This window comes from Lemur catta, chromosome 24 (genome assembly GCF_020740605.2).
Source record: "Lemur catta isolate mLemCat1 chromosome 24, mLemCat1.pri, whole genome shotgun sequence".
Lineage (NCBI taxonomy): Eukaryota > Metazoa > Chordata > Mammalia > Primates > Lemuridae > Lemur > Lemur catta.
The window spans coordinates 3,808,399-3,824,086 of NC_059151.1; the positions used below are offsets into that span (position 1 = coordinate 3,808,399).

Here is a 15,688-nt window from a genome sequence, read left to right on the forward strand (position 1 = left end):
AAAAGGCTTGTCTGAGAACTGTATTGCAAGTCTTTATGTCCATGATGGAAATACTTAACTTCTCTTGGAACAGTTAGGCAGACTTTTAATTTCAGGTATTTCAAATAAGAAGGATGGTTTCTGACTTTTTGCCTTCGGTGAATCTCTTCTGTAAAATGGAGACAGTAACAGTACCTACCTCACAGAGATGCTTTGAGAATTTAATAAGTTAGCACCATGACTGGCACATAATGGTACTATATAAATATGCTACTTTTATTTTTCATCATTTTATCTCATCGGTATAATTAGCAAACCATGAAATAATGGAAGCTCTTGTAGAAACAAAGAGGAAGTGGGGAATGAACAAAGGCTGAAAGATTACAAAAATAATCTCTCCTGCTATTTTGTGCCTCTTATTCCCTATAGCACCTAATAAATTGAAATAATTTATGCTTGCAATTTTTTCTATCAGCAGAAATGATGTTTTAATTTCCATTATGTTTGATTGCATGTTTTAACTAGATATAAATAGGAAGCTCAGAAATTACTTAGCAAAGAGGATGGATTCCTCCTCTTGAAAATAAGGGATTGTACCAGATGATCTTACATATAGTTCTCTAATTGAATATATACATAAATTTAATACTTCATTGAGGGATTGGAAGGAAATTTATATTCTTGACTCTCAAGTCCGTATTAGTATTGTCCAAACACATTTGTTCCTTTGATTGACGGAGGAAACCAAGCCTGGCAGGGCCAGAACAGACTTTTTGTAAGATCCCTAAAATTTGAACCTCCATAATTTGCAATATATTTTTTCCACATTTGAGTGAGAGATGTTTGAATACCCAAATAATGTTGTCTCCATAATCATCTTTGAGCATACTCCGATTCATAAATTCCCCAGTGATCTGTTTTCTACCACTGACTAATGTGACCCTATATGTTTTGATCCTATGCTTACACCCAATAAATAGGTTCTTGGATGAAGTACAGTCCTATTCTGGAGTTAACAAAATGAGTGTGCAGAACCTGGCAACTGTCTTCGGTCCTAACATCCTGCGACCCAAAGTGGAAGATCCTTTGACTATCATGGAGGGTAAGCAAATGATTACTGTACACCCTCATCAAAAGAAGAATCGGCTGTCTCCAGGTTGGCCAGAATTTATTCTCCTCTAAGAAAATGAAGAAAATAAGTGATTCTATGGCGATTCCATTTAGTGACTCAAGTTCTTTAAATGTAAAACCTTCTCTTTGAGAGTCATGCAATTTTTTTTTAGCTTACTAAACATAAAATTTACGAAATGCCTCCCCAGTAGCATTACAAGAATACATGGAACGTCTATAAATCATCTGTACAGGATCATGCAAGAACTGAAAAAAAAATCTAGTTCAAGTCCAATGCCCTTTCTAGAAAATTCAAATGTTATTAAAAAACAAATAATATGTATTCATTAATTTTGGTTTTATATGACTGATTTCAAGAGGTAAGGGAATTAGATCCTTTATAAGGTAAGAAGGTTATCATCTTATTCCAGTCGGGCCACTGGAACAGAATACCATAGACTGGGTAACTCATGAATAACAGAAATTTATTTCTCACAGTTTTGGAGCTAGGAAGTCCAAGATCACGGTGCCAGTAGGTGCAATATCAGATGTAGGCTCATTTTCTGGTTCATAGATTTCTGTTTTCTCACTGTGTCCTCACGTGGCAGAGGAGTGAAGGAGCTCTCTGAGATCTCTTTTATAAGAGCACCAGTCTCATTTATGAGGGCTCCACCTTCATGACATAATTACTTCCCAATGGCCCCACTTCCTAATACTATCACACTTGGGGAGGACCCAAACATTTAGCAGTGAGAAGGACCATAGTACATCTGAGTGAAAATTTTGGTAAGGTCAGCGATACCAGGGCATATAGGAAAGATTGGTGGAAGAATGGCTGGAAAGATGTCACAATATTTTCAAGGCCTTCTAAACCATTCTACATTCAGGAGTCTTTGATAATTATTGAGCAAGAGAATGTCGAGCTAGGATTTTTAGTCCTGCATAGTAACTCCGCCGGCTCTAGGGATTGGCTGTGGCAAGACAGGGAGAGGTCAGATGGAAGGAAAGCTTTGATTCTCGCTTGCTTCGAGTTCCAAGATTGAACTTGTATTTGTGCTCATGCCTCCCTGTCTTCTGCCCCATATTTTATATATAAATATTATAATTCAATCAAATATACTCGGAGGCTGAAGTAACTACCCCTGAGATGCGATAGGTGTGTGGAACAGTAGCCTGATCTAAGAGTAAGTTCAATCCATGTGTAGTGGTTTTGTCCCTCATCATGTGCTTTCGTTATAGTTTCCACAGCAGGCTGCAGTAAAAACTGCACAGGTTGGCTAAGAAATATTAAATATTTACTAACTCACAATATTTATCTTTACCTTCTTTCCTCATTTTGGTAGACGTCCAAATGAATTAAACTCATTACTCTTGGCTACTTACATGCTACTTGCAGTCAGCTGATATGAATTCTATTGAAAGCATGGAGACTGCTTTGTTTTTATCTGCTTTCTTTTTTAAAATTCTCTATACATTCCTTACCATTACTCTCCTTCTTGCTACTATTCAAATATTGATGTAGCCATTAATGATAGCCTTGTTACATAATCATATCTATAGCTATATGATAGATACGTGTTTTGAAGAAAACCCTTCGAAGACTGTTCTCAGCATTATTTTAAATTACTGCCAGACAATATTTCATTCCGCTCCTGTTATGATGAAGGAACAGAAACTGGATTTACCCTCCCAAATCAAACAACTACAAAACCAGAAAAAAATGTATGAAACAGCAGTTTGTAGACATTGGACTACAGGCAGTGGATGACTATGATTGCTAAGAAAGCAAAACAAATTAAGAGAACCCAGTGCTTGCCCCAGATCACTGCTGGAAGGCAGTTTCCACAGTGCATCACAGGCAGGAGAAATGCAAACAGAGCTCAGGGCTTGCTGAGCTGAAAAGAGTAAGATTAGACAATGAGAAGGCCCAGGGAGCTGGAATTTGAAGGAGTAGGAAGCAGAGAAGAGAGAACTAGACATAGAGAGTTCAGAGATCTACAGAGAGTAGATGAGAATTTGTTTCTGTTTGCATGAGAGGACACTACCCAAAACTATTATCTAGAAGAGCCCAAATAATTTGAAAGAGAAAAATAAAGTTGAATATATACAATTTGATTTTAAGACAATATAAAGCCACAGATAATCAAGATAGTGTGGTATTGGTATAAAGATAGACATATGGATCACTGTAATGCAACAGAGAGTCCACAAATAGACCCACATATGTGGTCATTTGATTTTTGACAAATATCCCTTTTCCATGGGAAAGGGATAGTCATTTTATCAAATCATGCTGGAACAATTGCATATCCTAAAAAAACAAACTAACTAACCTCAAACCTTATCCCCCCAACACGCACACAAACTTGAAATAGATCTCAGACCTAAATGTAAGAGTTAAAAGTAAAAAACATATAGAAGAAAACACAGAAGAATTCTTATGACTTGGAGTTACTCAAAGACAGTGCACAAAAGGCTCAAACTATAAAAATATTTTTAAAATTTTGATAAGTTGGACTTCATCAAAATTGAAACTTTTGTTCTTCAAAAGATATTCTCAAGAAAACAGAAAGATAAGCCACAGGCATGAGGAATGTATTTGCAAATCACATATCTGATCAAATAACATGTTTAAAGAATAAATATATAAAAGACTCATGCAACATTGCACAGTCAACCCAGTGAAAAACTGGCAAAAGATTTGATATAGGCACATCATCAAAGAAAACAGACAAATAGCAAATAACACATGGAAAGATGTTTACCATCTTTAGTCATTAGGAAAAAAGAAAATTTAAACCATAATGAGATACCACTACACATCCCCTATAAAGTATAAAATTAAGACTGAAAATACACCAAGTTTGGCTGGCAGAAATACAAAATGTTAGAGCCATTTCACCAAAGCATTAGGCAGGTTATTATAAACTTACATATACACTAATCCTAAGACCCAGTAGAGCAATGTGCTAAATATTTACTCAGGAAGAAAGAAAACATATGTTCACTCAAGACTTACAGTCAAATGTTCACATCAACTTTACCCATAATAGCCCCAAACTGAAAACAGACCAATTCTCCATCAACTAGTGAGTAGCTAAACAAATACGGCCCATCTATAGAATGGAATACGACTGAGCCAAAGAAAGAATGAACTACTGATACGTGTAACAACATGGATAAATATCAAAAGTATGCTGAGTGAAAAATACCTAGTCATGAAAGCTTACACACGGTATACTTCCATGTATATGAAATTCTAGAAAAGACCAAACTATAGAGATAGAAAGCACATCGGTGGAAGCCATCAGCCAGAGGTGGGCGCAGGGGATTGACTCCAAAGGGGCACGAGGGAACTTTTCTAGCTTAGGATTAGGTAAATTTCCAGGACTGTATACATTTGTCAAAACTCATCAGCTATTTTGCATGTATCTCTGGACATGCAACATCACACATATATAGGGTTATTCATTGCAAAACATCCAAATTGAAGTTATATTGCATAGAACACTGCTCATTTATACATTTTAAAGTGCCTAGGTGTCTTTGAAGAAAAATTGATTCTTAGCCAATGATTATAAAGAGAAGTGCTTATACTATGGTATTTAGATTCTACCTGTGTCATTTTCTGTGAGCCAGGGAGGAATCGCTGGCTCCTGCAGCACAATGAGGCTCTGGAATCTGCTTAGACTCTTCCGAATGGGCCGGGGATTGTAACCACTCTGTCCTCATTATCTGGGCTTAATGTTCCTCATTAGCATTCTAAGCAACAGAATGACACAGAGGAGGGAATAAAAAAAGGAAAAAAAAAACGGTAATACCTACAGTGACACACACATCATCATTACTACCAAGCTAGTCTGTCCTAAATGGCTATAAAAATTCAAAGAAAGTCCCTTTACAAGGGATTATTGCCATTTATTATCCCAGAAAGTAGATGCAATCGAAGCCTCCCAAGAAGACACAATAAAGAGCGTTCTAAATCTCTGGAGCCCTGACACTCACTCTGTAATTGTGGCAGGTACGCTTTGGCATGACTGATCACAAACCCATCATGGGGACCTTGGGGATGTCACTCTTCCATTAATTAAACGCGCCCACACGGTTCGTAGCTATGATGGGAAGCAGGGATGCTTCAAATGTCAGTAGTCCAGTGACGGGAAAAAGGTCCCTTTTCCCAGAACACTGGGCAGAATCGTGTAGAATGGAAGCTGCAAACCTTTGAGAAAATGTGTGTCTGTCATATGGGCAGATAGTAAAAGAGCATTAAATGCACAGTGTCTCCAAACACAGTGCGGAATAGTGACAGTGTTTAAATAGCTGATTTTAAACCTTTGTCTAGTGAGTACAGTACCTGGGCTTCTTCAGCATCTGCTTTTTCCCCCGTATGTGGGCTGTACTTACATTATGCTTTTCATGTCTCATAATTTTTGGTGGAAAGCTGGGCATTTTTAATGATACATGGAAACTGTGGATACCATATTCTTCCTCCCTTCTTAGGTTTTTTGGTTATTATTTCTGTGTTGCTTGTTTGTTTAGTATCTTTCCTGACCTAATTCAATGAAGTCTATATTTTTAGCTGTGCATGGCCATTGAAGTCTCTGTTTGGTTCACCCCATTGTCAACTCGTGACAAGAGATTTCCTGAAATGCCTAGGGCCAATAAGTCTCCCGGTCTTTACCGAGGGGTTTTATGTGTCTGTAGAGCCAAACCCTCAACACACATTTAGGCAGTTTACCACTCTGCCTTCACCTTCAGTTTCTGCTTGTGCAGAGTCCTAGTGTTAGCAGAGGTGAGAGCTCAGGGACTTCTCAGTTCTTTCCTGGGCACATACGTAGCCCTGAGCATGCACACAATCCTAAATGTGCATGTGGTCTTCTAGATTCCCAGGAATGTATCAGAGCATTTCAAAGCTCCCTATGGAAATCTCACCCTCCGGATTTGTAAATACAAGTGCTGTTCATTGTTTTTAACAAATGCCCCTGGGGGGAAAAAAACTGTTTACACCAGGCAAGCTCCTAGTCAGGTTAAATAAAGACCAGCCTCGTAAGTAATGACAGTTCTTTGAAAATGAGTTTTGAAGCAGTTCCAACCCTGCTCTGCCCGTTTCAGTGGCTGTCATACTGTGGTGTTCACTGTGATTGTGAGCTGTGGTCGTCAATGTGACTGCAAAGTGGGAAGAAAAGGATGAGCGTAGGGCAGGTTAATACACCATAGAGTTTACTGCTCTTACTGAGATTTAGCCATTTTTCTTGAATAAATATTCTCCAGATTGCTTCAAGCCAACTAGCTAGTTTCCAGAGTTCTGAAAAAGCCAATTCTGAAAATTTTTGCTAGTTGCTTTTATGGTGAAGAGGATTTTGGGAGGTCCTCACTCTACCATCCTGGCTAATGTCACTTAAAATGCCCTGAAGCTTTTGAGTGCTGAGTAGAAGTCATAGGGAACTTCTTTGTCTTGCTACGTTAGAGAGACCATACACAGATCGTATGGAGTTCTTTTTAAAGATGGCACTGAAGTGTCTTGATGGTTTGAGACTATTGTCAGATGAGAGGTTACGGTGACCTCCTCCTAAGAAAGATTTCTCGTAATTATATGTCAAACTTATAAGAAATGTTATATAATTATTGAGAGCCTCGTCTTGGAACCAGATAATTCTAGCCTTGCCCTGGGTCTGGTCCTTCATAGCTTTGTGACCTTAGCCAAGTCACTTTACCTTAACAGCACAGTGATGATAACAGTATATAGTCATAGATTTCTTCCAAAATCCAACTACACTGCAAAAGCGAAGTGCTTGAAACAGTTCAAGGCATAGAATAAATATTCAAGAAATTAAGAATATAGTTTGGCAATGCTAAGAATAATGATGAATGTTCACCTAAACATGTTTCTTTACAAGTCATATTCAGTATAGGAAATAAACCGAAGTTGTCTCCCTCACACTGCTTTGCTGTCTGTGCAATTCCAGGCACCGTGGTGGTCCAGCAGCTGATGTCGGTGATGATTAGCAAACACGATCGCCTCTTCCCTAAAGATGCAGAACCACCAAGCAAGCCCCACGATGGCGTGAGCAACAACAACAACGAGACTCAGAAGAAAGCCACCGTGGGTCAGTTGCAGAACAAGGAGAACAATAATACCAAGGACAGCCCTGGGCGGCGGTGCTCCTGGGATAAGTCCGAGTCACCGCAGAGAAGCAGCGTGGACAACGGGTCACCCACAGCTCTACCGGGCAGCAAAACCAACAGCCCAAGGAATAGTGTTCACAAGCCCGATGTCTCCAGGAGCCCCCCTCTCCTGGTCAGAAAGAACCCAGCCTTCAGCAAGGGCAGTGGGATCGTCACCAATGGGTCCTTCAGCAGCAGCAATGCAGAAGGCTTTGAGAAAACCCAAACCACCCCCAATGGCAGCCTGCAGGCCAGACGGACCTCTTCGCTGAAGGGGTCTGGAACCAAAATGGGCACCCACAGTGTGCAGAACGGAACCATGCGGGTGGGTGTCTTGAACATCGACGCCCTCGGGAACCCCGCGAACGGTCGCAGCATGAGCTGGCTGCCCAATGGCTACGTGACCCTGAGGGACAACAAGCAGAAGGAGCAGTGCGGAGAGTCCGGCCAGCACAACAGGCTGTCCACCTACGACAACGTCCATCAGCAGTTCTCCACGCTGAACCTTGATGACAAACAGAGCGTGGACAGTGCCACCTGGTCCACCTCGTCCTGCGAAATCTCCCTCCCCGAGAACTCCAACTCCTGCCGCTCCTCCACCACCACCTGCCCAGAGCAGGACTTTTATGGCGGGAACTTTGAGGACCCTGTTTTGGACGGGCCCCCGCAGGACGACCTTGCCCACCCTGGGGACTATGAAAGCAAAAGCGACCGTAGGAGCGTGGGAGGTCGGAGTAGTCGTGCCACCAGCAGCAGCGACAACAGTGAGACATTCGTGGGTAACAACACCGGCAACCACAGCGCACTGCACAGCTTAGTGTCCAGCCTGAAGCAGGAAATGACCAAACAGAAGATGGAGTACGAGTCCAGGATAAAGAGGTGAGGAAAATCTGGGGGTCGTAACTGCCAGAGAGGGTGCGACAGCCCCCTCCTCCTCTGGGACAGGATCACACACAGGGTTGAATATGCTGGCTCCAAAGTCAGAGCCCCCCAAAGTCAAGTCTTCGCCTCACCACTTGTGAGCGGTGGGACTCTGGGGACATTAGCTTGATCTCCGGGAGCCTCGGTTTCCTACTGTGAGAAATTGAAATACCTGTAGAATCTACCTCCAATGCACGTAAGAAGTCTTTGAGCGTTGTCCCCGGCAAAGAATAGGTGCTCAATAATGTTATCTCTGATCACTATTAATTATGTGGATGTGCATCAAAGGGCTGGAAGGTCAGGAGCTGTGAGGAGGTGAACAGACCAGAAGGGGCCTGGTAGTTTTCACTGACAAAAAAAGGATGAAGGCCGGGCGCGGTGGCTCACACCTGTAATCCCAGCCCTCTGGGAGGCCGAGGCGGGTGGATCGCTCGAGGTCAGGAGTTCGAGACCAGCCTGAGTGAGACCCCGTCTCTACTAAAAATAGAAAGAAATTATCTGGCCAACTAAAATATATATAGAAAAAATGAGCTGGGCATGGTGGCGCATGCCTGTAGTCCCAGCTACTCGGGAGGCTGAGGCAGGAGGATCGCTTGAGCCCAGGAGTTTGAGGTTGCTGTGAGCTAGGCTGACGCCACGGCACTCACTCTAGCCCGGGCAACAAAGTGAGACTCTGTCTCAAAAACAAAAAAAAAAAAAAAAAAAGGTATAGAAGTAAATGGACATTCTTTTTCGGTTCTTTCAATCATGGAATGCTGAGAGACGCTCCTCTGTCTGCCAGGCTCAGTTCCAGATCCTGAGGAGTCCAGTGAGCTCAGATACATGCTATAATAAACAAGTATTTAATACTCCTTTTTAAACAGTATTCACGTATGTTTTGGATTTTCATGGTCATGAGAAAACACGCTGTTTTTAAAGAGGTCATCTACAACTCTACAATTATCCAAAAGAATATAGCTATCACTTTATAGCGATATAAAGTACCTATAGCCTAAGATAGATTAACATCTTGGAAAGTGGCAGCAGTTGGGGACAACAGCCTACTTGGACGGGCTCCATTTTTGCAAAATACCAGGTGGCGTGCTTATTTAACATGGGTAGTCTTTGCCTCCGTTGTCAGTGTTAGCTGGCTACTTTTGCTACCCCGTTATACGATCGAACTCTATCATCTGCTCCAGAAAAGCCAATTTTTAGCAGTGGACTTATTTTTCCTTTGATAGAAAGCAAATGTGATTGTTCCCTCTTTCTTCTAACTTTATACTAAATGAAAGGGGAGAAGTCTGATAAAGTCAAGTTTACATTTACTGTTAAGGAAGGTTTCTGGGTTGAGCTGCCTCCTGCCTCTTTTCCGTGCATTCATTCATTCACTGTTAAATGACAGCTGAGTGCTTGGGGCCCAATTACTGAAATGGTTGTAATCACACCTTTTAAACCATCGGACTTTGCTTTACTTATTTAAAAGTGCTTTACTCCAAGTTTCTAAGCATTGTAGAGATTTTAGAAAATATTTGTACTCTGCATTTCATGTGAATAAAACCACTTTATCTCTTCCTCCCTCCCCCCCATCCTTTGTAGCTTAGAACAACGAAACTTGACTTTGGAAACAGAAATGATGAGCCTCCACGATGAACTAGATCAAGAGAGGAAAAAGTTTACAATGATAGAGATCAAAATGCGAAATGCAGAGCGAGCAAAAGAAGACGCTGAGAAGAGAAATGACATGCTACAGAAGGAAATGGAGCAGTTTTTTTCCACGTTTGGGGAGCTCACGGTGGAACCCAGGAGAACCGAGCGAGGAAACATGATATGGATCCAGTGAGCCTGCGTCCCCGGCTGGGAAGAACTCTGGGGATTCTAGGGGGACGGTATACAGGATCAGGTGGCTGGTCACCTGGCTGTACAGAGTCTAACTGGTGAAGGAGTGTCATTTACAGACATTAGCCATCCATATCTGCGATGTGTACCAAAGTTATATCATGCCTCATAATGCTACTGTCAAGTGTTACAACTGGATATGTGTATATAGAGTAGTTTTTAAACCGTAAACTAAAAATGAGAAGCATATTGCAAGAATTATTTTATTGCAAGTCTTGTATTTAAAAATGTTAAATCGATACGTTGTTGCAATTTAGCTTGCTTTCAAGCTTCACCTCTTGCACTTAACATGAGCTATTTTTGCCATTGTGTTATATCATCAGCTTATTTTATAGATCAATATTTTTATTTCCCTTTTTGCTGAAGAAATGAAGATAAGCATAAATATAAATATATATAAATATATATAAGATGAGTTATTAAAAATCAAAAGAAAAATAACTTTGTGGCTGTGCTATTTGTGCCAGTTGACCTTGCCATGACCAAAAAGAGAAATGCAAATAGTTCTATAAAATACAGTAGGATCACCAGGAACCTTTGAGCTCTGTTTCAGTTCTTCCCTTGGCTCATCTCAGTTTTGTCTTGTGAGATGATGATTTGATGTAGAAACTTTGAAGCTGCGTAAGAAAGCCCCCATCTCAGGCCCCCTGCCTGCATTGCCAGACCGCTGGATGCATACCTACTACGCACAATGCTCCTTAGAGGGGAAAAATGGTAAAGAATGGCATTTTACCAGCCATGCCTGGAATTACTCTGTCCTTCTGAAATGAATCTCTAGGACTGCTAGATAGTTATTAGACGAATTCTTCCTGCAGTTTCAAAGTTGGGAAACACTTGCTAACCTATGCGCATATGAGCACCTGTCCCCCACCTAAAACCTCTCTCTGCCCCCCCAACAACTGCACTTTGGAATACCAGCGGTGAAAGGGCATCACTGTGTCCCTCTCAGCGAAACTGCTACAGGGCGTGTCATATAGTGACATTTTTCTCTCACTAAGGCTATTGCAACCTGGGCTTCTTTCTACGTCATAGCTGGTAAAGGTGTTTTGCAGCAAGAGGAAGATGGGGGGGGGGGGGCTGCAGTTTGGGAAGAGGATCAGGAGGAGAAAGAGAAAAGTTGGAGGAAACAAACTATTTTGCTTCGAATTTTGACAATATCATCCTTCCCCGTTGAAAACATATTCATTCACAGTAATTTTAAATCATGAATGTTTGAAGGTCCAATTTTGACAAATGTGAACATCAGTAATGCTAACTTTTTAGAAAAACCCAGGGCTCTCTGGAGCTGGAGTTTTGGAAGAACAATTCTTCACACCTCAATAAGGCAATGATTTTTGGGAAGACAGGCAGATGATAAATCTCACACTATAACAAAAAGTCACAAAAGGCATAACTGGAAATAAAGACTACATACTTGAGTTCATGAAGTGTGTGTTGTTTGAAGGTCGTACGTTTGTGTGTGTTTATTTTCAAGGCGGGGGGGGGGGGGGCATGGTCTTTACAGCATTCATTCTTGTCACTGTCCTGCTTTTGTTTCTACCTGCCCGCTGAGCAAGCGTGATGTGGTCCTTTGGTTTCACGCAGTATCTATACAGCACTAACTTCTTTAGCTTTAATTCCACTTTCCAATTATTTAACCAGCTACTTCCACATGGATATCCTACAGGAAATTCAAACTCTAAATGGGCAAAACTGATCTCAATAACTCTCCCTCTACACCTTTTCATCTTTTTCCAGCCCCTGTCTGAATTAGTGAAAACCTCGGACCCACCCAGGAACCTACATGATGCAACAGGAATAAAATAAATGTTAGGCAGGCAAACTGCTTGGGTTCAAATTCTCTGCAATTTGCCGGCTGTTGCTGAAGCTCCAGCGCGTACCTTTGCCCTCCGTGCAATGGGAATGATGAAAGTGCTGCTCCCAGAGACTCGTCATGTGGCCTGAATGCGATGGCTTGTTAGGCCGAGCACAGCAGCTAGCATACAGGAAGGACTCCGTAAATGGTAACTCTTATTTTTTCCTAATTCACTCTTAAATTCTCTCACCAATTAGACTGTGCCACCCATCTGCGCCTTTTTAATCTGCCTCTTTAATCGGTTTCCCTTCACTTTTTGATGAAAACCTCCTATCCGGCTGCTTTTGTTCCAGTACCCGCCTCTGCTCTCATCCTCTACAGGCCGCCCTTTCGGAATCACACATGTGACTATAGCTCGGCCTTGATGATGCTTTTGATGACTGCCTTACCCAGGCAAAGCCTGTCACACAGTGTAGACGACGCTCACCTTCTGTTCCACTCTCATGTCCTACCACTCCCCACCGTACCAGCTCACGTCTCTAAAACTTTCCACCTACCATTGCCACGTCCTCCTTGTCTGCATTCCTTCTGTCCGGCGCTCTCCAAGCATCTTTTAAGCAGCAAATCAATGGCAGTTCCTCCAGGAAACTTCCTAGAATCTCAAAGCGGAGTTATTTGCCTTTTGTGCTTTCACTTTGCACGTATGTCTTTTAACTTTTCCTGCATCTGTTTATTTTCTTCGCCAAATACGAAGCATTTTAGGAGACAGCATGGTGGAGTGGAAATAGTGGAAAACGGAGAGCCATGCAGACTTAGATATGCATCTCAACATGCCTTATGCAAGACGCCTGGCAAGGACGGGCCACTGACCTTCTCTGACCTCAACTGTAAAGTGGAGACAATAACTCGCACACAGTAGGGATGCTGTAGCGCTTAAAGGTGGTAATGCACCTATTCCACTGCCTGCCACTTAGCTCCATCAATAGCTCTACTGATAGATGGAGCTTCTCAAGGGACCAGGATTTTATCTTACTGATCTTAAATCCCTCCCCTTCTATGCCTTGTGCCAAACAGAGTGTCAGCACTAATTTTTTTGAATGAGAATACATACATGTGTGCGCACACACACACAGTGTGTTATTCAACCTTTGATATTTGAGGGATCCCGTTGTTAATTTTAACTATGGGCCTCAGTCATAATGACCTTCAGTGGATGAATACCAGGACCAGCATGTTCATCTGGGTTTCCATTAGTTCAGCTAAAAGCCTAGAAAAAAAAAAAAATCAACTGCAAATTAACGTAAGAATAAATTAGAAATGAGTAAGAAATGAGAAAGTAGTTAGGAAGTATCGAGAGTTCATTTGCTACATCTTATATTAATTAAAATTATTTAGGTAATTAAAATAAATCTTAAACTATAATTTCAAGACCAAGAGTTTGCTTCTGGATCTTGGACCTACTGTGTTTCACTCGTCCCACTATGTGGCAGGACATCCTTTGGGGAACATTTAAAATAGAATTGCCTGTGACCTCACGTGCACTGTAACATGGATTTTATATGGAACATTATGAAATGACTAAGAACTCCAAGCGGAATTAAATACTCATTCCTGTTTATTTATTCACAAGCTGGAATCTCCCTCAATAGAAATTAGATCTTTCCCAGGTAGAATAGTCTATATTATCGATATGTCACCTTGAAAATTCAGGACAGCATTAGAGAATGTGACGCTGGCCACAAACCCTGGTGTTCTTTACACTGTGGAGCTGCCGCCAGATTAGAACCTCACCATGGAAAAAGAATATGCATGAGCTTTCGGAATCGGAGACCTGGGTTCAAATCCCTCTCCACAATGTAGACTACAAGGCGGCAGGAAGTTTGCTGAATTCATCACAACTCTGTGAACCTAGAACAATTTGGCAGATGGAAGGCCTCAACAAATATTTGTGGCATGAATCAATGAGTGAATGTCTACAGCTCAATTTTGTGGATCAGATATTCAGGGATGTTATGAGTTGGATCTTTTAACGGAAGATAATAAATAACCACATTCTACTTTATTTTAGGGCTCCAACAGTCACCAACAGAGTGAACATATTTCAGAGATTTGGCTTCATATAAGAATGTCATTGCAAAGAGACTCCAGTACCTGTTGTGATATCGTTTGTTGATTTGGAGATTTTGATGCCTGCAGTATAACGAGCTCAGCATCTAGCCCCAGCAGCTCCCGGAAGAAACGCGTAGAACAGCAAACTTTCCATAATGCAGAGACAAACACCCATTGGGCGTTTTTTAAATATAAATTTTAAAAATGGTTTCATCTCCCATAATATAATGGAAAATATCCAAAATTCTCTTATGATGATTAAGTGTACTTACATACAATTAGACAAAATAAGAACACTGAAAAAAACAGATTTCTTGTGTAAAGCAAATAATTAAATGGACTCATTCAAGGCATACCACTAATTAAAACACATTATTTTTTTAAAAAAGTAAATAAATGAGATAAAGTTATTGTGCTGTAACTGCTTATTTTTAAGCAAAGTGAATTAACGAACTGCTTTATAATGTAGCTGAGAAGTTAAACTAGAAATTCAGAGCCATCTTCTTCGAACTTGATTCATGCCAAATGCAAGTTTGCAATATATTAACATTAAGGAAGAGGCAGTTGCTTTCTGAAAATCTTCCTTTTATTGAAGAAATGCTTTAATGTTATTAGTTCCCTTGGTTTGTGTAAAATATTATTTGCATTATAAAAATTGCTTTTTTGTATAATTGTTCACAGACAATATTCTCAACACGGTTTTACAAGTATTAATGGAAGGTAATCATGTGTGAGACACCCTTCTGGGTAGACAGTGAAGGCGTTTTTGGATGAATAACATTTTGCTTTGTTTTGTTTTGCTTTATTTGCTGTTGTTTTTTTCTCTTCTTTTCTTTTTTTTTTTTTTTTTTTTTGAGACAGAGTCTTGCTCTGTCTCCCAGGCTAGAGTGCAGTGGTGTCATCATAGCTCACAGCAACCTCAAACCCGTGGGCTCAAGCGATCCTCCTGCCTCAGCCTCCCGAGTAGCTGGGACTACAGGCATGTGCCACCACGCCCGGCTAATTTTTCTATTTTTAGTAGAGATGGGGTCTCGCTCTTGCTCAGGGATGAATAAAATTTTGTATCTACTTTTGAGTTGCAAACAATCTGGACTATTGGTCAAACAGAAAGATGCCAGACAAGATCAAGCGAAGGACGTCACTGCGAATTCCATGATGAGGAAATAAAACCACCTACTCCATGGAATGAAACTTGAATCCCCTAAATTGCACTTTGGACTTATTGTATGTTGGTTTTTATACCAGGATATGAATGCATTTAAGGTGAGAAATATTTCACATAAAGAGTGCGGTAAACTTCACAGGGGTGTTTAACTTGTCTTTGTGTCATCGCATTTCGGCTGTCTGAGAAATGTAACCTGCTACAGATGCTTCCAGTGGTTCCCGACGCGAGGTGATCTGAGATGGTGCGACTGTCAGGCATTTCACCGCTTGCAGACGTCTTCCAAGCATGCCTTTCAAGACCCTGGGAGAAAGGGCATGTTGCCAGTACGAAACACCATTCTGATGAATTGGCAATGTCAGAAACCTCTACCTTGGCTGGAACCCAGGGCCGTCATTGAGCAAGTAGATTCATCCTTCACGGCTCGTTGTTTCCTAAGTACCTTCAAGTAAAGTAATATCCAAGACCCCTTGTTTCTTCTCACTGCAAACTTGGTCAAAATTACCAAATATTTGGTAACCCTATATGGTATCAGGAATGCACCAGTACTCCTCCTCTCCTCTCTTTCTCTC

The 15,688-nt window shown here is 41.1% G+C and overlaps 1 protein-coding gene across 5 annotated transcripts in view; it reads left to right on the plus strand.

Moving 5' to 3' along the window:
* Positions 1-10,485, plus strand: part of ARHGAP24 (Rho GTPase activating protein 24) — a 289,475-nt gene extending 278,990 nt beyond the window's left edge. For all 5 annotated transcript variants that reach the window (XM_045536754.1, XM_045536757.1, XM_045536756.1 and 2 more), the window contains 3 exons: positions 960-1,081; positions 7,056-8,133; positions 9,751-10,485. In XM_045536754.1, coding sequence (XP_045392710.1) covers positions 960-1,081; positions 7,056-8,133; positions 9,751-9,994 — 1,444 coding nt within the window. In that variant the 3' untranslated portion in view covers positions 9,995-10,485. The remainder of the gene's footprint in view (positions 1-959; positions 1,082-7,055; positions 8,134-9,750) is intronic.
* Positions 10,486-15,688: the final 5,203 nt, after the last annotated feature.